The 24,269-nt window shown below is 52.4% G+C and overlaps 1 protein-coding gene across 1 annotated transcript in view; it reads left to right on the top strand.

Annotated features, from left to right (window-relative positions):
- Window positions 1-23,769, top strand: part of LOC127587498 (tetratricopeptide repeat protein 24) — a 57,941-nt gene extending 34,172 nt beyond the window's left edge. The window contains exons 7-12 of the mRNA XM_052045858.1: window positions 3,796-3,902; window positions 6,274-6,422; window positions 14,380-14,527; window positions 17,169-17,251; window positions 22,246-22,300; window positions 22,824-23,769. Of these exons, the coding sequence (XP_051901818.1) occupies window positions 3,796-3,902; window positions 6,274-6,422; window positions 14,380-14,527; window positions 17,169-17,251; window positions 22,246-22,300; window positions 22,824-22,929 (648 nt within the window). The 3' untranslated portion in view covers window positions 22,930-23,769. The remainder of the gene's footprint in view (window positions 1-3,795; window positions 3,903-6,273; window positions 6,423-14,379; window positions 14,528-17,168; window positions 17,252-22,245; window positions 22,301-22,823) is intronic.
- Window positions 23,770-24,269: the final 500 nt, after the last annotated feature.

Genomic DNA, 24,269 nt, shown 5'->3' with positions numbered 1-24,269 from the left:
CGTTCTCACTGGACCCTTTTTTCCCTGGTATTTCTGTGTCCACTTCTGCGATGGCACACACAAACTCCTCTGCCATTTCTTTACTTCCCTTCGCCGTCTCTCTGCCCGTAAGGGACACACATCTTCTCTTGCCAGTCTTTTCATTTTTACATACCTCAGGTTCAAGTTTAACATCATAGGCACACATACCCAGGGCATGAATGCCATCAAGTTGAGCTTTTTTGCAGCGGCAGCACAGTACGTTACAAACATAAGTTAAAATAAACATCAATTAGCATAAGTTATACGTAATTTAGACGACAAAATAAACAGAACAACATTAGTGCAAGTTGCAAGAGAGACAAAATCCAGTCCAAGGCAGTGTTAACATAAGCTAAATTTAACATCAATTTATGCATAAAAAAATAAACATAACGACTTTAGTGCAAGTTGAGAGAAAAAGAAGTGCAGTCCGAGGCAGTGTTGGGGTTTCTCAGGTGGGTTCAAGAACCTGACGACAGTGGGGAAGGAGCTGTTGTTGGACCTTGAGTTGTGGAGTCTTCAGGCTCCTGGACCTCTTGCCTGATGGCGGTAACGAGAAGCGGGACAGTGGGGGGCCCAATGATGGAGGTCGCCTTCCTGAGACAGAGTGTATGACAATAACAGGCAATTTATCCACCGTCGAAGGTGATAATCCCTGCAATATTAGGAAGTTGCGGGCATGCTGTGTTGGTGCTGGAAGTGTGGTGACTCTTGATATTGGTTTATTATTGTCACTTGTACCGAGGTACAGTGAAAAACTTGTCTTGCACACCGATCGTACAGGTCAATTCATTACACAGTGCAGTTACATTGAGTTAGTACAGAGTGCATTGATGTAGTACAGGTAAAAACAATAACAGTACAGAGTAAAGTGCCACAGCTACAGAGAAAGTGCAGTGCAATAAGGTGCAAGGTCACAACAAGGTAGATCGTGAGGTCAGAGTCCATCTCATCGTATAAGGGAAGCATTCAATAGTCTTATCGCAGTGGGGTAGAAGCTGTCCTTAAGTCCAGTGGTACGTGCCCTCAGGCTCCTGTATCTTCTGCCTGATGGGAGAGGGGAGAAGAGAGAATGACCCAGGTGGGTGAGGTCTTTGATTATGCCGGCTGCTTTGCCAAGGCAGTGAGAGGTAAAGAGGGGGGGCTGCTTTCCCTGATGCGCTGGGCTGTGTCCACAACTCTCTGCAGTTTCTTGCGGACCCGGGCAGAGCAGTTGCCGTCCCAAGCCGTGATGCATCCAGATAGGATGCTTTCTCTGGTGCATCGATAAAAGTTGGTATCAAAGGGGACATGCCGAATTTCTTTACTTGCAGGCTGCCCCCAGAACACTCTACACAAAAGATGCATTTCACTGTGTGTTTCGATGTACATGTGACTAATAAAGATCTTCTTATCTTATCTTAATATTTCGACTTCTCCTGTATTCACTCACTCCATCGAACGGCAACATGCTGTGTTATCACCTCCTTTGGTGAAGATACTCACAGAACGTTCATTGATCACCTTGCCCACATCCCCCACCTTAACACACTGATTTTGTTTTCTGGTACCTAATAGTCCTTACTCTCGTGTTAATTATTCTCTTGCAAGAGTCGTCTTTGGATCACCTTTGATTTTATTTGCCTATTTTTTTTCTAATTTAATTTTGCTCCTGAATGTTCCAGGGTTTCTGCTGGAATGAGCTCCTGGTGACTAAGATAAGACAAGATAAAATTTCTTTAGTAGTCACATGTACAGCATGGAGGGGGTTTGGGGTTGATAATTGGTAAATTGTCACGTGTACCGAGGTACAGTGAAAAACTTTGTTCTGCATGCCGTCCATACAGATCATTTCATCACATCAGTGCATTGAGGTAGCACACAGTGAAATACATCTTTTGCGTAGAGTGTTCTGGGGGCAGCCCACAAGTGTCGCCACGCTTCCGGCGCCAACATAACACACCCACAACTTCCTAACCCGTACGTCTTTGGAATGTGGGAAGAAACTGGAGCACCCGGAGGAAACCCACGCAGACACACGGGGAGAACGTACAATCTCCTTACAGACAGCGGCCAGAATTGAACCCAGGTCGCTGGTGCTGTAAAAGCGTCATGATAACTGCTACACTACCATGCCTGCCCTACACACTGCGGTGCTACCCTTCTCCAACCCTCGAGACAACCCAAGGGAATCCAGATTTGGCAGATCCTTTCCTTGTGGGAACATATTTCCCCTGAACCTCCTGAGACACATTATACTCTCCGAGTGATTTACCTTCATGGAGCTGTCCACTATTGCTAAATCCCTTTTCAGTTTAGTGAATGTGGCCTGACCACAGTTGAGAACCTTTTCCCCTATTTTATCTGTGGTTTTTGTCCCGTATTTGTGTTGAGTCGAACTGAGTTACGATCATCGTGAACCAACAGCTCTCGGACTGATATGTCTTCCACCTGTCCAGCCCCATTCCTGGAAACCAACCCCAGGACGGCACAACCCACACCCTTCTGTTTATTATATAAAAGTTTCCCGGAATACAGTCTACGAGTTCTGTGCCAGCTGTACCTTTCCACTGACTGTATTCCAGTTGATATTCAGGGAAGTGACACCCAACAATTACTACTGCACTGGTTTTGCACTGTTAGAAATGTGTTAACATAGAACTTCGGCCCACGATGTTGTGCCGACATTTTATCCTTCTCTAAGATCTATCTAATCCTTCCCTCCCACATAGCCCTCCATTTTTCTATCATTCATGTGTCTATCTAAGAGTCTCTTAAATGTCCCTAATGTATCTGCCCCACAACCTCTGCCGCAGAGCGCTCCACGCACCCACCACTCTCTTGTGTAAAAAACTTACCCCTGACATCCCCCTTATACCTTCCTCCAATCACCTTAAAATTATGTCCCCTCGTGTTAGCCGTTGTCGCCCTGGGAAAAAGTCTCTGATTGTCCACTCGATCTATGCCTCTTATCATCTTGTACACCTCTATCAAGTCACCTCTCATCCTCCTCCACTCCAAAGAGAAAAGCCCTAGCTCACTCAACCTATCCTCGTAAGACATGCACTGAGATCCATGGTGAACCCATCTTGGTGACTGACCCTTTCTTGTTTTTTCAGCTTAATCCATACAGCCTCCATCAGACCAACCCATCCCACAGCTGTGACAGAGAAAAACACCCTGTATCTAATCTGTGCTCTGTGTGATGGGACAATGTAGAGGGAGCTTCACTGTGTCTGACCCCGGGAGTGTGTGATGGGACGGTGTGGAGGGAGCTTCACTGTGTCTGACCCCGGGAGTGTGCGATGGGACGGTGTAGAAGAAGCTTCACTGTGTCTGACCCCGGGAGTGTGTGATGGGACGGTGTAGAGGGAGCTTCACCCTGTGTCTGACCCCGGGAGTGTGTGACGGGACGGTGTAGAAGAAGCTTCACTGTGTCTGACCCCGGGAGTGTGTGATGGGACGGTGTAGAGGGAGCTTCACTGTGTCTGACCCTGGGAGTGTGTGATGGGATGGTGTGGAGGGAGCTTCACCCTGTGTCTGACCCCGGGAGTGTGTGATGGGACGGTGTGGAGGGAGCTTCACTGTGTCTGTCCCCGGGAGTGTGGGACGGGACGGTGTGGAAGGAGCTTCACACTGTGTCTGACCCCGGGAGTGTGTGACGGGACGATGTGGAGGGAGATGTTCTATGTCATTTGTTACTGTATAAATTTACGTTGACATTTTCTCGAAGCTGGACACCGTTCCTTCGTACTTCTGATTTGATCTGCCTCTAAAACAATCTGCTCTTCACAGAAGTATTTACCTGGAAGTTTCCCGCGGACAAACGCATTAAGAGGTCCGGTCCCTGTGACCCATCAACATAGAAATGGGCAGGAGTGTCATCGTCAACAACTTCTTCAGTAAGTGGCAGAGGTTTAACCAGTAACTGAGCTACGCTGCCTCCCACAGGAATGTGGCCGTGGTTGTCTGACACACCCGTGGCCAGCCTGTGTATGTCTGCAATGGTGTGTGTGGGGAACCCACTCAATGCAAACACGGTGACATGCTCACCTCTGAAGAGGAGCGGACAGCTGTCCCTGGTCTTTACCTGTCTCCTGATACGTACTGGCAATGGCCGGCTTGTGTGGGGAGGACAGTGGGAAGGGTGAAGGAGAACTCTGGGGAAGGTGGGGACCTCCGCGGTGGAAACGTTGGTCGCTGTTTGATTTCCCCCCTTTGCAGAGTGGCGGTCACTTTATCCACTGGTACAGGGAGGCTGAATCCCTTGTTAATGGATTACAGACCTGTAACACAGCTCACATCTCACGTCACACCCCATTCCTCATCCCCACAGCCCAAACCTAAATACCCACCATCCTACCCATTCCCCAATCCCACCCATCCCAAAGCCTCAACTCCATCTTCTCCCCACATCTGCCAACGCTACGACCCAACATCTCTCCAGCTGGCACATCCCCACTCACCACCATCTCCCCACCCCCCACCTCCCCGTCTCCCCACTCCCCACCGTCTCCCCACCCCCCCACCCCCCACCGTCTCCCCAACACCCCACCTCCCTCTCTCCCCATCCCCCACCTCCCCGTCTCCCCATCCCCCCCCACCCCTCTCTCCCCACCCCCATCCCCCACCATCCCCCCACCCCCACCTCTCCATCTCCCCATGCCCCTATTCTCCCCATCCCACCATTTTCCCCATCCTGGAACCCCACCCAAGTCCTTCCCCACACCAACAAGCACCAACCTGCTGATGCTGCTTTGTCCATTTTGGAAACATCAAGAGCAGGAACCTTCACCTGTCTCCTCCAACCTGACAGTGGCTGATCGGTGAGAGAGGGGCACTGACATATCAGTGACAGTGTGGGAGGGGGAGTTGAAGTGACCGGCAACGAGGAGATGCGGGTTGAGGCTACGGACAGAGCGCAGGTGTTCTGTGAAACGGTCACCTAGTCTGCGTTTGGTCTCACCAATGTAGAGGAGGCCACACTTGGAGCACCGAATACAGTCAATGATATTCGGGAGGTGCAGGTGAATCTCTGTCTCACCTGAAAGGACTGTTTGGGTCCCTGGATGGAGGTGATGGGGGTGGTGTAGGGGCAGGTGTTGCACCTATGGCGGGGGCAGTGGAAAGTCCCCGGGGTGGGAGCGGGATGGGTGGGTGGGGGGGAGGAGTGAACTAGGGAGTCACGGGAGAGAGCGGGTCCCTGCGAAAGGCAGAAAGCAGTGGGGAGGGGAAGATATTCTTGGTGGTGGGGTCCTGTTGGAGATGGCGGAAGTTGCGGAGAATGATGTGTTGGATACGTAGGCTGGTGGGATGAAATGTGAGGACAAGGGGGACCCTCTCCCTGATGGGTCTGGGAGGGGTGGGGGTGAGAGCGGAGGTGCGGGAAATGGCAGAGATATGGGTGCGAGCTCTCTCGAGCACACTCGGGGGCAAGCCCCGGTTAGAAAAAAAGTTGGCCATCTCAAATGTCCTGGAGTGGAAGGCCTCACAGCCACTCCTGACACCCTTGATCCTCAGCATTAAGAATTATATCTCCACCTTCCTTGAATATATTTCATGCCTTGCCCCCACTGCGATCTGTGGGAGAGAATTTCACACACTCACCACCCACTTCTTGGTTCCAAATTGTATCCAAGTCAAATCGAGTTGAGGTTATTGTCCTGTGCATAAGTACGGTGAGGTACAGGTACAGAACATAAATGATACTAGACAGTGAAGTGAAAGACTACAAAACAAGGCATTAGTACAAAGTAAAACTCGATGATGTTATGGGAGGTGCAGGTCTCGCCTGAAAGGACTGTTTGGGTTTCTGGATGGAGGTGGTGTAGGGGCAGGTGTTGCACCTATGGTGGGGGTAGTGGAAAGTCCCCGGGGCGGGAGCGGGATGGGTGGGGAGGGAGGAGTGAACGAGGGAGTCGCAGAGAGCACTGTCCCTGCGAAAGGCAGAAAGAGACGTGCAAGAGGTGGTCTGTAGTGTTGTGTTGCTGAGGTAGGGTTAGGAATGCACAGGTTGGATCAAGAACCTGATGGTTGTAGCTGTTCCTGAACCTGGTGGTGTGGGGACTTCAGGCTTCTGTACCTCCTGCCTGATGGGAGCTGTGAAAAGGTGGCGTGGCCCGGATGGTGGGGGATCCCTTCATGTCCTTGGTTGGTGGCTCTGGTTTGGAAGTCTCCAGCCATCAGGAACATCTTCCCTCTGTTAGTCTGTCTTGTCATGTGATCAAGGAGTGTCCAGTCCTCTCTTACCTGTCCCTCTACGGTTGTTTCCAGCAGGCTTGAGCAGAATGGAGTGGCTGTGTACAGGGCTGACTCCCAGGAGAAGGGAGGGGAGATGACGAACGGCTTCCGTGCACACAACCAGGCAGACCCCGGCACTCCCACTGCAGAAACCGAGCAGGCTCTCGGCAACAAACCTACAGGTAACGGGAAAGCCAGGTGATTTGGTATTGGTATTGGTTTATTATTGTCACTCGTACTGAGGTACAGTGAAAAACTTGTCTTGCATACTGTTCGTACAGGTCAATTCATTACACAGTGTAGTTACATTGAGTTAGTTCAGAGTGCATTGATGTAGTACAGGTAAAAACAATAACAGTACAGAGTAAAGTGTCACAGCTACAGAGAAAGTGCAGTGCAATAAGGTGCAAGGTCACAACAAGGTAGATTGTGAGGTCAGAGTCCATCTCATCGTATAAAGGAACCGTTCAATAGTCTTATCACCGTGGGATAGAAGCTGTCCTTGAGCCTGGTGGTACGCGCCCTCAGGCTCCTGTATCTTCTGCCTGATGGAAGAGGAGAGAAGAGAGAATGACCTGGGTGGGTGAGGTCTTTGATTATGCCGGCTGCTGCACCAAGGCAGCGAGAGGTATAGACAGAGTCCATGGAGGGGAGGCTGGTGTCCGTGATGTGCTGGGCTGTGTCCACAACTCTCTGCAGTTTCTTGCGGTCCCGGGCAGAGCAGTTGCCGTACCAAGCCGGGATGCATCCGGATAGGATGCTTTCTACGGATAGGATGATTTATTTCTGTTGTTGTTGGATGAAATAAACTCTCTTCTAGATTTGGGTTTTTGAGCCTTGCGAACTTCTCGGAGGGAGAGGGACATGATGTATCTCCCAAAGCCAGAAGAAATTTTAAAACTGCCCATTGTCTAATGAGGATATGTTGAGTGAGTTAGGGCTTTTCTCTCTGGAGAGGAGGAGGATGAGAGGTGACTTGATAGAGGTGTACAAGAGGCATAGATTGCGTGGACAGTCAGAGACTTTTTCCCAGGGCGACAATGGTTAACACAAGGGGACATAATTTTAAGGTGATTGGAGGAAGGTATAAGGGGGATGTCAGAGGTAAGTTTTTTTACACAGAGAGTGGTGGGTGCGTGCAGAGGTTGTGGGGCAGATACATTGGGGACATTTAAGAGACTCTTAGATAGACACATGAATGATAGAGAAATGGAGGGCTCTGTGGGAGGGAAGGGTTAGATAGATCTTAGAGCAGGATAAAATGTCAGCACAATATTGTGGGCAGAAGGGCCTGTACTGTGCTGTAGTGTTCTATGTTCTATGCCCAGTTCAGTAGATGGGTCATTACTGCACCAGCCACAATACACATTTCTGTTGCTGTTCACCTTGTGGTGGGTCCTGGTAGATGGACCCCTATTATGCTGAGGCATTGCCTCTTCCACTAGATGTCCAACTGAGCTACTCAGCAGGTCATGTTCTCCTGCTCTGCATTTTGCAACTCCCATATTCCCATATTCTTCTCACCCTCTGACCGCTCCCGCCCACTCTGACCAGATAACCCGGCTTCAACGGTTTGACCCCACCAGAGGCAATCCCCCTTCCCTCCCCCCTCTGCAGTGTAACCAGCTTCTTTTGCCTCCTTCTGACCTGAAACATTAACACTGTTTCTCTTCCCACACAGACGCTGCCTGACTTGCTGAGTGTTTCCAGCGTCTTCTGTTTTTTCCGTACTTTAAATTTCCAGCATCTGCAGTTTCTATTATAAACGTACTCGGTGCACCATTGTACCACGCTTACGGATCTCAGTTGAAATGGTGAATCTGTCACTTACAACCAAACCATCAATGGGTTAACCGCTGCCTGCCTCCGGTACCGACACACTGAGGCTGGTGTCCATTGCACTGCAGCAGCTTGTCAAGACAAATTTGGTGACTCTCCCAAACCCACAACCTCTGCTGGCTACGAGAGCAGCAAGCACCGAGCAATGCCACCCTTCGATTTCCCCTCCAAGTCACAAACCTCTCCCACTTTGAAATCAATCAGCTGATCCTAAGATAAGATATTTTTATTAGTCACATGTACATCAAAACGCACAGTGAAATGCATCTTTTCGCGTAGGGTGTTCTGGGGGCAGCCCGCAAGTGTTGCCAGGCTTCCGGCGCCAACATAGCACGCCTGCAATTTCCTAACCCATACATCTTTGGAATGCGGGAGGAAACCGGAGCACCCGGAGGAAACCCACGCAGTCACGGGGAGAACGTACAAACTCCTTACAGACAGCAGCCGGAATTGAACCCGGGTCGCTGGCGCTGTAATAGCATTACGCTAACTGTGCCTGCCTGGGTTTAAGTCCTGGAGCTCCCAATCTGATGGGGCCTTCACCACACTGACTGCATTGAGTGTAGAACATAGAACAGTACAGAACAGGAACAGGCCCTTCGGCCCACCATGTCTGTGCCGAACACGATGCCAAATTAAACTAAATCTCTTCGGCCTGCAGATGATCCATACCTCTACGCAAAAGGTGTGTTTCGATGTACATATGACTAATAGAGATATCTTATCTCATCTTATCTTACATTCACGGGTCTGTCGAAAAACCTCTTAAACCCCTCTATCGTATCTGCCTTCACCCCCACCCCTGGCAGCACATTCCAGGCACCCACCGCTCTCTGTGTAAAAAAACCTGCCCCACACATCTCCTTTAAACTTTTCCCCTCTCACCTTAGATGCATGTACTCTACAATTTGACATTTCTACCCTGAGAGAAAGATTCTGACTGTCTACTCCATCTGTGCCTCTCATAATCTTATAAACTTCTTTCAGGTCTCCCCTCCGCCGCTCCAGAGAAAACAGCCCGAGTTTGTCCAACCTCTCCTTATATCACATGCCATCTAATCCAGCCAGCATCCTGGTGAACCTCTTCTGCGCCCTCTCCAAAGCCTCCACACCCTTCCTGTAATGGGGCGACCAGAACTGCACACAATCCAAGAAAAGGCCTCAAGAATCGCACACAGTTCAAGTGGTTCAGGAAGACAGCTCACTGTCACCTTCTCAGGGAGTGCCGTCACATCTCATAAATGAGTGGAAAAAAGTGTGTCATAATACAATGCACAGGATGTATGTTTTGCCAACAAAGGAACAGAAGGTGGGGGAAACACTCAGCAGGTCAGGCAGCATCCTTGGAGACAGAAACAGCATTAATGTTTCAGGTCAAAGAACCTTTGAGTTTTTGTTTCTGTGGACACTTCTGATTTTAGTTTGCACCTTACCCACGTGTAGAGTTGCTCTTTCAGATCTTCCTCTCCTCATGTCCCAGGTCCCTGGAATAGCACCGTTTATTGCAATGGAGTTTGAGCCCTTGGACCAGATCTCAGCCTAGCCTTAGGATACTGGCTGCGGTCAGTGAAATCCATGAGTGATACTTCATTGTTCAATCAGAGTTTTTGTCAGGACACTGGTACACAGGACACAGGCGGCACGGTAGCGTAGTGGTTAGCGTAACGCTATTACAGCGCCAGCGATTGGGGTTCGATTCCCGTCACTGTCTGTAAGGAGTTTATACATTCTCCCGTGTCTACGTGGGTTTCCTCCGGGTGCTCCGGTTTCCTCCCACATTGCAAAGACGTATGGGTAGGTTAATTGGGTTTAAAATGGGCGGCGCGGACTCGTTGGGCCAGAAGGGCCTGTTACCACGCTGTAAATAAAATTTAAAAAAAAACATTAATGTCCTGACAGTGACGGTATTTATTGTGTGCCTGAGGTTCCTGCAATGCTACAATAATCTCTGGTGGGCAGACCCTGTTAACTGCAACAATGTGTGGTTTATTTACATAGGGAATTCCCTGTATAATTAACCAGGCCTTCGGCTCGCAGAACGCCTGCGCTCCGTCCGTGACCACGACCTGCACCTCCTCGTTGCCGGTCACTTCAACTCCCCCTCCCACACTATCACTGATATGTCAGTCCTCGGCCTCCTCCACTGCTGGGAGAATTCCAAGCGCAAAGCATAGAATCATAGAACAGTACAGCACAATACAGGCCCTTCAGCCCACAATGTTGTGCCGACCCTTAGACCTCGCCTAAGACTATCTAACCCCTTCCTCCCACATATCCCTCTATTTTAAATTCTTCCATATGCTTATCAAGCAATCTCTTGAATTTGACCAATGTACCTGCCTCCAGCACCGCCCAAGGCAGCATATTCCATGCCCCAACCACTCTGATATGAGGTAAAAAACCTCCCTCTGATATCTCCCTTAAACTTCCCACCCATTAATTTAAAGCCATGCCCTCTTGTATTGAGCATTGGTGCCCTGGGAAAGAGGCGCTGGCTGTCCACTCTATCTATTCCTCTTAATATTTTGTACACCTCTATCATGTCTCCTCTCATCCTCCTCCTCTCCAAAGAGTAAAGCCCTAGCTCCCTTAGTCTCTCCTCATAATCCATACTCTCCAAATCAGGCAGCATCCTGGTAAATCTCCTCTGCACTCTTTCCAACGCTTCCACATCCTTCCTATAATGAGGCGACCAGAACTGGACACAGTACTTCAAGTGTGGTCGAACCAGAGTTTTGTAGAGCTGCATCATTACCTCGTGGCTCTTAAACCCGATCCCATGACTTATGAAAGCTAACATCCCATAAGCTTTCTTAACTACCCTATCCACCTGTGAGACAACTTTCAGGGATCTATGGATATGAACCCCCAGATCCCTCTGCTCCTCCACACTGCCCAGAATCCTGCCATTAACCTTGTACTCCGCCTTGAAGTTGTCCTTCCAAAGTGTACCACCTCACACTTCTCCGGATTGAACTCCATCTGCCACTTGTCAGCCCAGCTCAGCATCCTATCAATATCCCTCTGCAATCTTCGACAATCCTCCACACTATCCGCACCACCACCAACCTTTGTGTCGTCTGCAAACTTGCCAGCCCACCCTTCTACCCCCTCATCCAAGTCATTAATAAAAATCATGCAAAGTAGAGGTCCCAGAACCGATCCCTGCGGGACACCACTAGTCACAGCCCTCCAATCTGAATGCACTCTCTCCACAACAACCCTCTGCTTTCTACAGGCAAGCCAATTCTGAATCCACACGGCCAAGCCTCCCTGGATCCAATGCCCTCTGACTTTCTAAAGAAGCCTTCCATGTGGAACCTTGTCAAACGCCTTACTAAAACCCGTGTAGACCACATCTACTGCACTACCCTCATCAATCTGCCTGGTCACCTCCTCAAAGAATCCTATCAGGCTTGTGAGACATGATCTTCCCTTCACAAAGCCATGCTGGCTGTCCTTAATTCTCTAAATGCTCATAGATCCTGTCTCTAAGAATCCTTTCCAACAGCTTGCCCACCACAGACGTAAGGCTCTCTGGTCTATAATTCCCTGGACTATCCCTACTACCTTTTTTGAATAAGGGGACAACATACGCCACCCTCCAGTGCTCCGGTACAATTCTCGTGGACAAATGAGGACTCAAAGATCCTAGCAAACGGATCTCCTCCCTCACCTCGCGGAGCAGCCTGGGGAATATTCCGTCAGGCCCTGGGGACTTATCCGTCCAAATATTTTCTAACAGCTCCAACACATCCTCTCTCTTGATATCTACAACGCCCCAGAAACATTAACCTTACAACACTGTCCTTGGCATCATCAAGGCCCCTCTCCTTGGTGAATACAATATTCATTGAGGACCTCACCCACTTCCACAGCTTCCAGGCAAATCTTCCACCTTTGTCTCTAATCGGTCCTACCTTCACCCTCGTTGTCCTTTGCTCTTCACATGTGAAAAAAAGCCTTTCCTCAGTATCCCTGCTGCTACTGGGGGGGCCTATAGAATACTTCCAGTAGAGTAACTGCTCCTTTCTTGTTCCTAACTTCCACCCATACTGACTCTAGAGAGGATTCTGCTACATTATCCACCCTTTCTGCAGCTGTAACAGTGTCCCTGACCAGTATCGCCACCCCTCCTCCTCTTCCCCCCCCCCCCCATCCCTTTTAACACACTGAAAACCAGGAAATATTCAATATCCATTCCTGCCCTGGTGACAGCCGTGTCTCTGCAAGAGCCACAATATCATAGTCCCTTGTACTTATCCAAGCTCTTAGTTCATCACCCTTATTCCTGATGCTTCTTGCATTTAAGTAAATGCAGTTTAGCCCATTCACCTTTCTACTTTTATACCCTGTACTCTGATTCTCCTTCCCCAAAGCCTCTCTACATGTTAGATCTGGCTTTACCCCCTGCACTTCTTCCATTGACGTACCCCTCTGGTTAACATCCCCCTCGCAAACTAGTTTAAACCCTCCCGAAGCGCAATAGCAAACCTGCCTGCAAGGGTATTGGTCCCCCTCGGGTTCAGGTGTAACCCGTCCTGTCTGTGCAGGTCCCACCCTCCCCAGAAGAGATCCCAATGATCCAAAAATCTAAAACCTTGCTCCCTGCACCAACTCCTCAGCCATTCATTCATCTGCCATCTCCTCCTATTCCTACCTTCACTGTCGCGTGGCACTGGCAGCAATCCCGAGATTGCTACCCTCGAGGTCCTGTCCTTCAGGTTTCTGCCTAGCTCACTATACTCACTCTGCAGGACCTCATCCCTCTTTCTACCTATGTCGTTGGTACCAACATGTACCAGGACTTTCTGGCTGTTTTCCCTCCCACTCAAGAATGCTGTGGACCTGATCAGAGACATCTCGGACCCTGGCACCTGGGAGGCAACGTACCATCCGGGATTCATGCTCACTGCCACAGAACCTCCTATCTGTTTCCCTGGCTATCGAGTCCCCTATCACTACCAGCCATCCTCTTCTCCTCCCTTCCCTTCTGAGCAACAGGACCGGTCCCAGTGCCAGAGACCTGGTTACTGCTGCAAGGCCCCGCAGGTCATCTCCCTCAACAGCCTCCAAAACAGAAAACGTGTTACTGAGGGGAACAGCCTCCGGGGTCCTCTGCACTGTCTGCCTGTTCCCTTTCTCTCTCTCATCCCCTGACAGTCACCCATCTCTCTGCCTCCTGGACCCCAGAAGTACCTGCTGTAAGGGGGGGGGTGACTGCCTCCCGCTGCACAGCATCTGCATAACTCTCTCCCTCCCTGATTGCTTCGCAGTGTTCGAAAGCTGCGACTCCAGCTCGTCAATTCTGAGCTGAAGTTCCTCCAACTTCAAGCACTTACTGCAGACGTGGTCACCGTGCACCACTGCAGGGTCCACTAGCTCCCACATCATGCAGCCGCAGCACATCGCCATGTCCTCCATCTGAACTATTCTTTCCACCTTGCTGTATTCTACTTAAAAGTTATAACAGTAACAGTTAAGCCTGACCTTTACCTACCAGCTACTCAACCCGCCTCAGCCCCGTTTACCGCCTAAGCCCGTTGAGCCAAAGCCCGACCGCTCTGCTCCCTCCTCACTTGGCTGCCCCGCTCCGAACGCTGCCCGCTGGATATGCGGTCTTCCTTTTAAACTGCCCGCGCGCTACCCCGCTAACGTCAGGCGCCTGCGCAGTCCTGCCCCACTATTCCCGAGGAACTGGAGGAACAGCACCTCATTTTCCGTCTTGGGACCTTGCAACCTAACGGCATGGACATTGAATTCTCCCACTTGAGGTAATCCCCACACCGCTTCCCCCCACCCCCCCACCCCCCCCACCATGCTTCCCATTCCTAGCCCTTTCTTCCCTCTCTCTCCTTACCTTTGACCCACCCCCTGGTGGATCTGCTCTCCCCTCCTCCCCCTGAACCTGTCTATCACTATCTCTTCCCTGCATCTACCTATCACCACTGTCTCCACCCCACCTACCCTCCCATGTCCACCTATCACTGCTCTGCTTTTCCCTCCTATATATCGGGCTTCCCCTTTTCCTATCTTCAGTCCTGAAGAAGGGTCCTGACCCGAAACGTTGACCACCTGCTTTTCTCCACGGATGCTGCCTGGCCTGCTGAGGTCCTCCAGCATCAGAGTTTTTTCTCACCCTTCAGCAAATTGATTGCTAACGTGCCAAACTTAGCTAAAAAGAAATTCCACAGACTGAATACTTGACGCCTCGATGGAGATGTCCATCAAAACAATGTTTGTTCACCCTGTTGTGGATCTGGGACCCACTCAACTTGGTCGCAAACTGTCTCCCCCCAGCGGGCACAGAGAGCGGAGCGGCAAGCAGGGAGCGGGGCAGGAGATCGGGGACAGAGGTGGAGAAGGAAAAGCTTGCGGCCATTGCAGAGGACGCGGGGCTTCACCAGGAGGGCGACGATCACAGGAACGCTCCGGCTCAGGCCAACAGGTAGAGACCACCTGCAGCAACGTACAGTTCCCGGCATTTCCCAGATGTGCCAGGGATTTCACTTCTCCTGGGAAATCACTCCATTACAGGGTTAGACTGGGGGCGCTGGGGTTAGACTGGGGGAGCTGGGGTTTCAGGGTTAGACTGGGGGAGCTGGGGTTTCAGGGTTAGACTGGGGGAGCTGGGGTTAGACTGGGGGAGCTGGGGTTTCAGGGTTAGACTGGGGGAGCTGGGGTTTCAGGGTTAGACTGGGGGAGCTGGGGTTAGACTGGGGGAGCTGGGGTTTCAGGGTTAGACTGGGGGCGCTGGGGTTAAACTGGGGGAGCTGGGGTTTCAGGGTTAGACGGGGAGCTGGGGTTTCAGGGTTAAACTGGGGGAGCTGGGGTTAGACTGGGGGAGCTGGGGTTTCAGGGTTAGACTGGGGGCGCTGGGGTTAAACTGGGGTTTCAGGGTTAGACTGGGGGCGCTGGGGTTAAACTGGGGGAGCTGGGGTTTCAGGGTTAGACTGGGGGCGCTGGGGTTAAACTGGGGGAGCTGAGGTTTCAGGGTTAGACTGGGGGAGCTGGGGTTAAACTGGGGGAGCTGTGGTTTCAGGGTTAGACTGGGGGCGCGGGGGTTAAACTGGGGGAGCTGTGGTTTCAGGGTTAGACTGGGGAGCTGGGGTTAAACTGGGGGAGCTGGGGTTTCAGGGTTAGACTGGGGGAGCTGGGGTTAGACTGGGGGAGCTGTGGTTTCAGGGTTAGACTGGGGGCGCTGGGGTTAAACTGGGGGAGCTGGGGTTTCAGGGTTAGACTGGGGGTGCTGGGGTTAAACTGGGGGAGCTGGGGTTTCAGGGTTAGACTGGGGGAGCTGGGGTTTCAGGGTTAGACTGGGGGCACTGGGGTTTCAGAGACTGGGGGAGCTGGGGTTAGACCAGGGGCCTGATGTGTTAAAGGGAATGTGGGACCTGGGCTCTGCTGTGTTGTTGGAAGCATGGAAACCTGAAGTAGTGCAAGGTGCCGTAGAAATGCAGGATCTTTTGAAAACAAAAAAAAGTGTAGAAGGTGGAAATCTGAATTTACAACAGAAAATGCTGGAAACAGTCAGCAGGTCGGGAGAGAGGAACAGAGTTAACGTTTGGGGTCCGAAATCCTGTGGCAGATCTCCCGTCTTTTGATCCTGAATCTTTTGTTTCAATGACCTTCACTCTCGGTGGGGGAACGGCGGGTGTGTGCAGCAGTGGGTCTCACGTTGAGAACACTGGATTGTTTGCAGGGGAAGTGACCAAGATGAACAATGGGGTTATTGGCACTGGTATTGGTTTATTATTGTCACTTGTACCGAGGTACAGTGAAAAACTTGTCTTGCAAACCGATCGTACAGGTCAATTCATTACACAGTGCAGTTACATTGGGTTAGTACAGAGTGCATTGAGGTAGTACAGGTAAAAACAATAACAGTACAGAGTAAAGTGTCACAGCTACAGAGAAAGTGCAGTACAATAAGGTGCAAGGTCACAACAAGGTAGATTGTGAGGTCAGAGTCCATCTCATCGTATAAGGGAACCGTTCAATAGTCATCACAGTGGGATAGAAGCTGCCCTTGAGCCTGGTGGTACGTGCCCTCAGGCTCCTGTATCTTCTGCCTAATGGAAGAGGGGGAGAAGAGAGAATGACCCCGGTGGGTGGGGTCTTTGATTATGCTGGCTGCTTCACCAAGGCAGCGAGAGGTAAAGACAGAGTCCATGGAGGGGAGGCTGGTGTCCGTGACGTGCTGGGCTGTGTCCACAACTCTCTGCAGTTTCTTGCAGACCCGGGCAGAACAGTTGCCGTACCAAGCCGTGATGCATCCAAATAGGATAGGGCAGTGGATGTTGTCTACATGGACTTTAGTGAGGCGTTGAACAAGGTCCATCATGGTCGGCCGATCCAGAAGATTATGTTCCACAGAGTCCACGGTGACCTGGTAAATTGGATTCAAAATTGGCTCGGCCATAGAAGACAGAGGAGAGGTTGTTATTCCGGCTGGAGGTCTGTGACCAGTGGTGTTCTGCAGGGATCCCCGCTGGGACCTCTGCTGTCTGTGATGGATATGAGTGACTTGGATGACAGTGGATGGGCTGATTAGCAAGTTTACAGATGACTAAAAATTGGTGGTGTTGTGGACAGTGGGGAAGGTTGTGAAGGGATACAGCAGGATGTAGACTAGTTAGATGGGACACACCATTTAACACACCAGGGCCCCAGGCCCCACAGTCCCTTTACACACCAGGGCCCCAGGTCCCACATTCCCTTTAACACACCAGGGCCCAGGCCCCACATTCCCTTTAACACACCAGGGCCCCAGGCCCCACATTCCCTTTAACACACCAGGTCCACAGTCCCTTTAACACACCTGTTCCCAGGCCCCACAGTCCCTTTAACACACCAAGCCCCAGGCCCCACATTCCCTTTAACACACCAGGGCCCCAAGTCCCACAAATGGCCGATGGAGTTTGATCCAGATAAGTGTGAGGTGTTGGACTTTGGAAGATTTAAGGGGCAAGGCCTGTTCCTGTGCATTACTGTTCTACGTTCTGTAAAGGACTAGGCCAGAAGGTGTTGACTGTAGGGTGGGTCTAATGGTCGCAAGGCTTCTGATATCTGCGCTGTGTTATCCTCAGGAACTTGAACAACACGTATCTGCAACCGGACCCCACGTACCTGAACAGCCCGCAGCTCGGAACACTGAGAGAAACAGAGAAGAGTGAGTTGCAGATAAAAACTGGAACGAGGCCGTGACAATGATGAACGCAAGTGGGTGTGGTGGGGGGACTGGGCTGTAAACACCTCCAGAGCGCTGGCTGGGCTCCTAGAGCTGGCACCAGCCGGGGTGGTCATCCCTGAGATTCGGAAGGTGATTTGACCCAGGTTCGATCCTGGTTCGAGTGAAGCTTTCAGTAACAGAGTGACTAGTGAGAAGCTGCTTCTGGTGGTCAGCGAGTTCGGGACGGTGGAGAGGGGTTGGAGTCATGGAGATGCACAGTGCAGGAACAGGCCCTTCGGCCCACTGAGTCTGTGACAGCCCTCAACCACCCGCTTACACCCATCCCCACTTTCCCATCAAACCCCACCCCCACTAGATTCTACCCCTCACCCACATACTGGGGGCAACTAACTCCCCGATCCGCTCACCTTTTGGGACGTGGGAGGAATCCCAAGAGGTCACAGGGAGAATGGATAAACTCCACACACACACACACACACACACACACACACACACACACACACACACACACACACACACACACACACACACACACACTCTTATCGATAGTTCAGTGGGTATCAGGTCCATTGTTAGCTGAGGGGTGTGGGGGGATGGGGCAGGTTGTTAGCTGAGGGGTGTCAGGGGATGGGGTAGGTTGTTAGCTCAGGGGTGTGGGGGGACAGGGCAGGTTGTTAGCTGAGGGGTGTGGGGGGACGGGGCAGGTTGTTAGCTGAGGGGTGTAAGGGGACGCGGCAGGTTGTTAGCTGAGGGGTGTCAGGGGACGGGGCAGGTTGTTAGTTGAGGGGTGTCGGGATGGGGTAGGTTGTTAGCTGAGGGGTGTGGGGGGACAGGGCAGGTTGTTAGCTGAGGGGTGTCGGGATGGGGTAGGTTGTTAGCTGAGGGGTGTTGGGGGACAGGGCAGGTTGTTAGCTGAGGGGTGTGGGAGGACGGGGCAGGTTGTTAGCTGAGGGGTGTCAGGGGACGGGGTAGGTTGTTAGCTAAGGGGTGTGGGGGGATGGGGTAGGTGTTTGGAGCTGGGTCACAGATCAGCCAATGGCTGTGCTGCAGAACCACTCCATTGGCAGTGAGACACTTTGGTCTTGTGGTCAATGAAGGTCACTGTCGAAATCTGAGTCCCTAGTTCTATCTGGGTCGGACAAGCCCAGGTCCCGGCAGAGTGGTTCCGGCTGAAAAGATTCCGATGGTCAGTGGGAATCTGGTGGCAAATCCAGGACAAGAGAAGGTCTTGTAGTGTAGAGAAAGGATGTGCTTTCCCAAAGAGCCCCAGGGTTGTGTCACCTCGTGTGAGGGCTGTCAGTGTGCAGCCCTGACATTATCTGGGTGACCCGGCCTCGATTGTGACCTCCAGCGATGTGTGTGTGTGTGTGTGTGTGTGTGTGTGTGTGTGTGCGTCTGTGTGTGTGTGCGCGTCTGTGTGTGGGTGTCTATGTGTCTGTGTGTTTGTATGTCTGTGTCTGTGTGTGTGTGTGTGTGTCTGTCTGTCTGTCTGTGTGTGCATGTGTCTGTGTGCATCTGTGTGTGTGTGTGTGTGTGTGTGTGTGTGGAGTCTGCACACTCTCCCTGTGACTGCGTGGGTTTCCCCCCGGGGGCTCCGGTTCCCTCCCGCATCCCAATGACTTGCGGGATCGGTGGGTTAATCGGCTGCTGTAAATTAGTAATTGGTTTATTATTGTCACGTGTACTGAGATACAGTGAGAAGCTTTTGTCTGCGTGCCATCCAGACAGATCATTCCGTACAGAAGTACACCGAGGTCGTACAAAAGGGAAACAGCATGCAGAATGTAGTGTTACAGTCACCGGGAAGGTGCAGTGCAGGCAGACAATAAGGTGCAAGGGCCACAGTGAGGTAGATTGGGAATTGAAAGTCCATCTTTAGTGTGTGGGTGAGGGGGAGAATTGATGGGAATGTGGGGAGAACAGCTCGCAGGGAAAATTAGTGACGGGGGGGTGGTAGGATCGGTCTGAGAGCCGGCACAGACTTGATGGATCGAATGGCCTCCTCCTCAGTCGTGAGGAAGTGTGGAGTGTGGGAGGTTGGGCAGACCAGCTCAGTCAGTGAACATCGCCAGCGCGGCTCAGGGGACTTGCCCCCGGGTGGGTTCAGGACTCTCTTGCTCACCGGAGAGGCCCCTCGGCGGGCAGTGCCGAGGGAGTGCCGTGCTGCCATCTGACTGCCACGTCGGTCCGAGACTGGCCTTGCGGGCAGCTGCAGAAGGTGCCACAGCCGCGGCGGGGAGAGGGCAGCGGTGGGAGGCAAGGGAGGGGGGGGGGGGATGGAGGGGGAGGGTCCTGATTCCAGGTTTAGTTATCTCAGTCTGATTAACTCACAACCTGTGAGATCTCGCTGTGCATAACTTGTCAGCTGCATAGTCTGCATTGTGTCGGTGGCCGCTGAACGGAGCACTGCGTAGTCGTGAGGTCAGGCATTAGATAAAGGCCCTTCGGCCCAACTCATCTATGCCGACCAAGCTGCCTTGCCGAGCCGGTGCCATCTGCCTGCGCTTGGCCCCTATCCCTCTGAACCTTCCCATGGACCTGTCCAAATGTCTCTTCAACATCGATACCGTCCCTGCCTCACCCACCTCCTCTGGCAGCTCGGTCCATATACCCACTACCCTCTGGGGGAAGACGTCGCCCCTCAGGTTGTAGAAACAATCCTGAAATGTCGGCCAGAGAGCTCAAGGAACAATTGCTGGGAACAAGTGTGTGTGTGTGTGTGTGTGTGTGTGTGTGTGTGTGTGTGTGTGTGTGTGTGTGTGTGTGTGTGTGTGTGTGCAAGGGGGGAGGGTGACCTGGGTGCTAGGTAACCGAGGTGTTGACTCTGCTGTGCCCAAGGCAATGGTCACCTGATAGGTCGACCTAGGTAGGGGCGGGGAGAAGTGACCAGGGGATAAAAGAGGGAGCACACCGGTGGTGAGGTCTCTTGGATTTTGGTTAGATATCGGTGTGGAGGGAGCTTCACCCTGTGTCTGGATGAAGTCTCTTGGATTTAACACAGGTCAGGTCGCGACTGATGCTGCGGACCAATTGGAACGGGGCACTGCAGTTAAACGGGCTCAGGCGCGCTTCTGAAATAAGTACCACTTGTTGTAAACTGAGCAGCAAAGTGTGTAGTGTGCAGCATTGCGTGTGCAAGGCTTATTTCTGTCGGATATGTGAACAATCCTGCTTAACTTTGGCACAGCACAGGACCCCTTCCCCTCTCACCTTAAACCTGTGCCCTCTAGTTGCAGACTCCCCTCCCCTCGGAGAAAGGCTGTGACCGCCCACCTCATCTACGGCCCTTATGATTTTATGAACTACTACCCAGCCTCCTACACTCCAGGGAAAAAGTCCCAGACTGTCCAGTTTCTCCTTATAACTCGAGCCCTCCAGTCCCGGTAACATCCAGCTCCCTCCACACCGTCCCATCACACACTCCCGGGGTCAGACAAAGGGTGAAGCTCCCTCCACACCGTCCCATCACCCACTCCTAGGGTCAGACACAGGGTGAAGCTCCCTCCAAACTGTCCCATCACACACTCCCGGGGTCAGACACAGGGTGAAGCTCCCTCCGCACCGTCCCATCACACACTCCCGGGGTCAGACAAAGGGTGAAGCTCCCTCCACACCGTCCCATCACCCACTCCTAGGGTCAGACACAGGGTGAAGCTCCCTCCAAACTGTCCCATCACACACTCCCGGGGTCAGACACAGGGTGAAGCTCCCTCCGCACCGTCCCATCACACACTCCCGGGGTCAGACACAGGGTGAAGCTCCCTCCGCACCGTCCCATCACACACTCCCGGGGTCAGACACAGGGTGAAGCTCCCTCCGCACCGTCCATCACACACTCCTAGGGTCAGACACAGGGTGAAGCTCCCTCCAAACTGTCCCATCACACACTCCGGGGTCAGACACAGGGTGAAGCTCCCTCCGCACCGTCCCATCACACACTCCCGGGGTCAGACACAGGGTGAAACTCCCTCCGCACCGTCCCATCACACACTCCCGGGGTCAGACACAGGGTGAAGCTCCCTCCGCACCGTCCCATCACACACTCCTGGGGTCAGACACAGAGTGAAGCTCCCTCCAAACTGTCCCATCACACACTCTCGGGGTCCACATCCATAGATCCCTCAAGGTTGCCGTGCAGGTCGACATGGTTGTTAAGAAGATGTATGGAGTGTTGGCCTTCATTAGTCGGGGTATTGAGTTCAAGAGCCGCGAGGTGATGTTGCAGCTCTATAGAACTCTGGTCAGACCACACTTGGAGTATTGTGTTCAGTTCTGGTCGCCTCATTATAGGAAGGATGTGGAAGCTTTAGAGAGGGTGCAGAGGAGATTTACCAGGATGTTGCCTGGATTGGAGAGCATGTCTTATGAGGACAGGTTGAACGAGCTAGGGCTTTTCTGTTTGGAGAGGAGGAGGATGAGAGGGGACTTGACAAGAGGCATAGATTGAGTGGACAGTCAGAGACTTTTTCCCAGTGCAACAATGGCTAACACGAGGGGGCATAATTTTAAGGTGATTGGAGGAAGGTATAAGGGGGATGTCAGGGGTAAGTTTTTTACACAGAGAGTGGTGGGTGTGTGGAACGCACTGCCGGCAGAGGTTGTGGGGGCAGATACATTGGGGACATTTAAGAGACTCTTAGATAGACACATGAATGACAGATAAATGGGGGGCTATGTGGGAGGGAAGGGTTAGCTAGATCTTAGAGCAGGATAAAATGCCAGCACAACATTGTGGGCCGAAGGGCCTGTACCGTGGTGTAGAGTTCGATGTTCTATGAATCTTTCCTGCATCCTCTCCAGCTTAATGACGTCCTTCCTATAGCTGGGTGACCAGAACTGCAGTGCTCCAGGGGTGGTCTCACCAGTGCCTGTGCGGTGCGGTGGGATGTCCTCACGTTGTTGAAGGAAGGATAAAGTTGCAGGAGCTGCCTGTTTCTGACTGTCACTGTCCTCCTGTTGTGTCTCTGACGCAGGCGATCATTTCTACGAGACTCTCCGGACGAGGCAGGTGCTGGCTGCTGAGGAAAGGTGGGTGTGGACACTCTTGCTCCCGGTCCTGAGGTGCGTTGTTGCTGCTCGGTTATGGGTCTGGAGACCAGGGTGGATCTGTTCCCGGGACACAGCTGCCGAGGGCAGAGGGTGCTGGGCTTCAGTTTCCACCTGGAGGCATAACCTACCCCGGTCTGTCAAGGTTACAAAGAGCTTCACTGTGCGTCTGACCCCGGGAGTGTGTGATGGGACGGTGCGGAGGGAGCTTCACTGTGTGTCTGTCCCCGGGAGTGTGTGATGGGACGGTGTGGAGGGTCTGACCCTGGGAGTGTGTGATGGGACGGTGTGGAGGGAGCTTCACTCTGTGTCTGACCCTGGGAGTGTGTGGTGGGACGGTGTGGAGGGTCTGACCCTGGGAGTGTGTGATGGGACGGTGTGGAGGGTCTGACCCCGGGAGTGTGTGATGGGACTTTGGGTGAAGGACCTTTCCTCTGCCCCTGTGGCGCTCCGTTGACGTGAAGAGATTCGGCCCTGGACCCTCACATCCTTCCCTGTATTTCAGTGCGGCATCAGTGTCTCAGGAGTCTGGGAATTCTTCCAATGGAATGGAGCAGGAACACCCGAAATGGAGGAGGAGATGGGAGTCCAAGATGTGCAACCTGATGTGATACCCTGTGTGGCCGGTGTGGGAGCCTCTCTCCGTGGACACATTGTTCCCAAGGGTGGGAATATCGACAGCAGGTGGAGAGAAGCACAGACCCCCTGTCGGACTCTAACGCCCCTGTTGTTAGGTTGAGATTTCTGTTACCCGACCCTGTCCTCTGGGGTTGGTCAGTGACCCCTGACCTCTGGAGCGGTCAGTGACCTCCTGACCCTGTCCTCAGAGATCAGTCAGTGACCCCTGACCCTATTCTCCGGGGGCAATCAGTGACTCCTGACCCTATCCTCTGGGGTCAATCTGTGCTGACCCCCTGACCCTATCCTCTGGGTGAGGGTCAAAGTCGACCGCTGTGAACCAACTTCCTTCGAGCCTCTCCCCACCTGGAGTTGGGGGCCAGGCAGTGGGGGTCTCCCCCCCACCCCCCGCCTCCCACCGTGTGGGGGCTGGAGACCAGGACACACCCCTCGGTGACTGGGGCCACAGAGGGGAGGGGCACCCACCTTCCTGGGTTTGGGTCACGGAGGGGAACAGTGGGCCCTGTAATCAGCCGTGATCCAGTGGAAGGTGGACCAGGCTCGAGGGGCTGAATGGCCTCCTGTCCCAGTATGCCTCTGACCACTCAGGCTCAGACTGAGGGATGAGTTGGGACCAGCCTCCCTGCCGGGGACGTGTTATACACAGACGAAATATCAACGTTTTATATTTTTTGTAAGATGTGACCAACTTCATTGTGTTTTTTTAAGAAACAGAAGTCTTCTATTTTTGTAAACCTGCCAATCCTCGACCTATTTTACGCGGCAGTGAGATTGCCTTTAACTCCTTCCAGTAAATGCCAGTTTCCCTGTCGATCCCAAACTGTGTGGACTTTGGTTTTCCAGCCGACTCTCCAATTGTGCGTGGTCCATCCTGGCTCAGGAAGAGGCCATTCGGCCCACTGTGTCTGTGTCAGCCCTCTGAAGGAGTTCCCTGCCTTAGCCGCTCCCCGTATCCCAGACATTTCCAAGTATCCTGGATCCGTCCCTCCCTCCCCTCCCCACTCTCAGTCCTGATGCAGGGTCTCGACCCAAAACGTCGACGGTTCCTTCCCCCTCTGCAGATGCTGCTCGACCCGCTGAGTTCCCCCAGTAGTTTGTTTTTTGCTCCGGATTCCGGTGTCTGTGGTCTCTGGTATCTCCAGTTATAGAGTCACGCAGCACAGAAACAGGCCCTTCAGCCCAACTGGTCCATGCCGACCATGTTTCCCATCTAAGTGAGTTCCATTTGCCTGCGTTTGGCCCATATCCCTCTAAACCTTTCCCATCCGTGGACCTCTCCAGGTGTTGTTAATATACCTGCCTCACCCACTCC

Source organism: Pristis pectinata, chromosome 40 (genome assembly GCF_009764475.1).
Source record: "Pristis pectinata isolate sPriPec2 chromosome 40, sPriPec2.1.pri, whole genome shotgun sequence".
Classification (NCBI taxonomy): Eukaryota; Metazoa; Chordata; class Chondrichthyes; order Rhinopristiformes; family Pristidae; genus Pristis; species Pristis pectinata.
The sequence above is the reverse complement of the archived record's forward strand: the minus strand, read 5'-3'. Positions and strand labels throughout refer to the sequence as shown.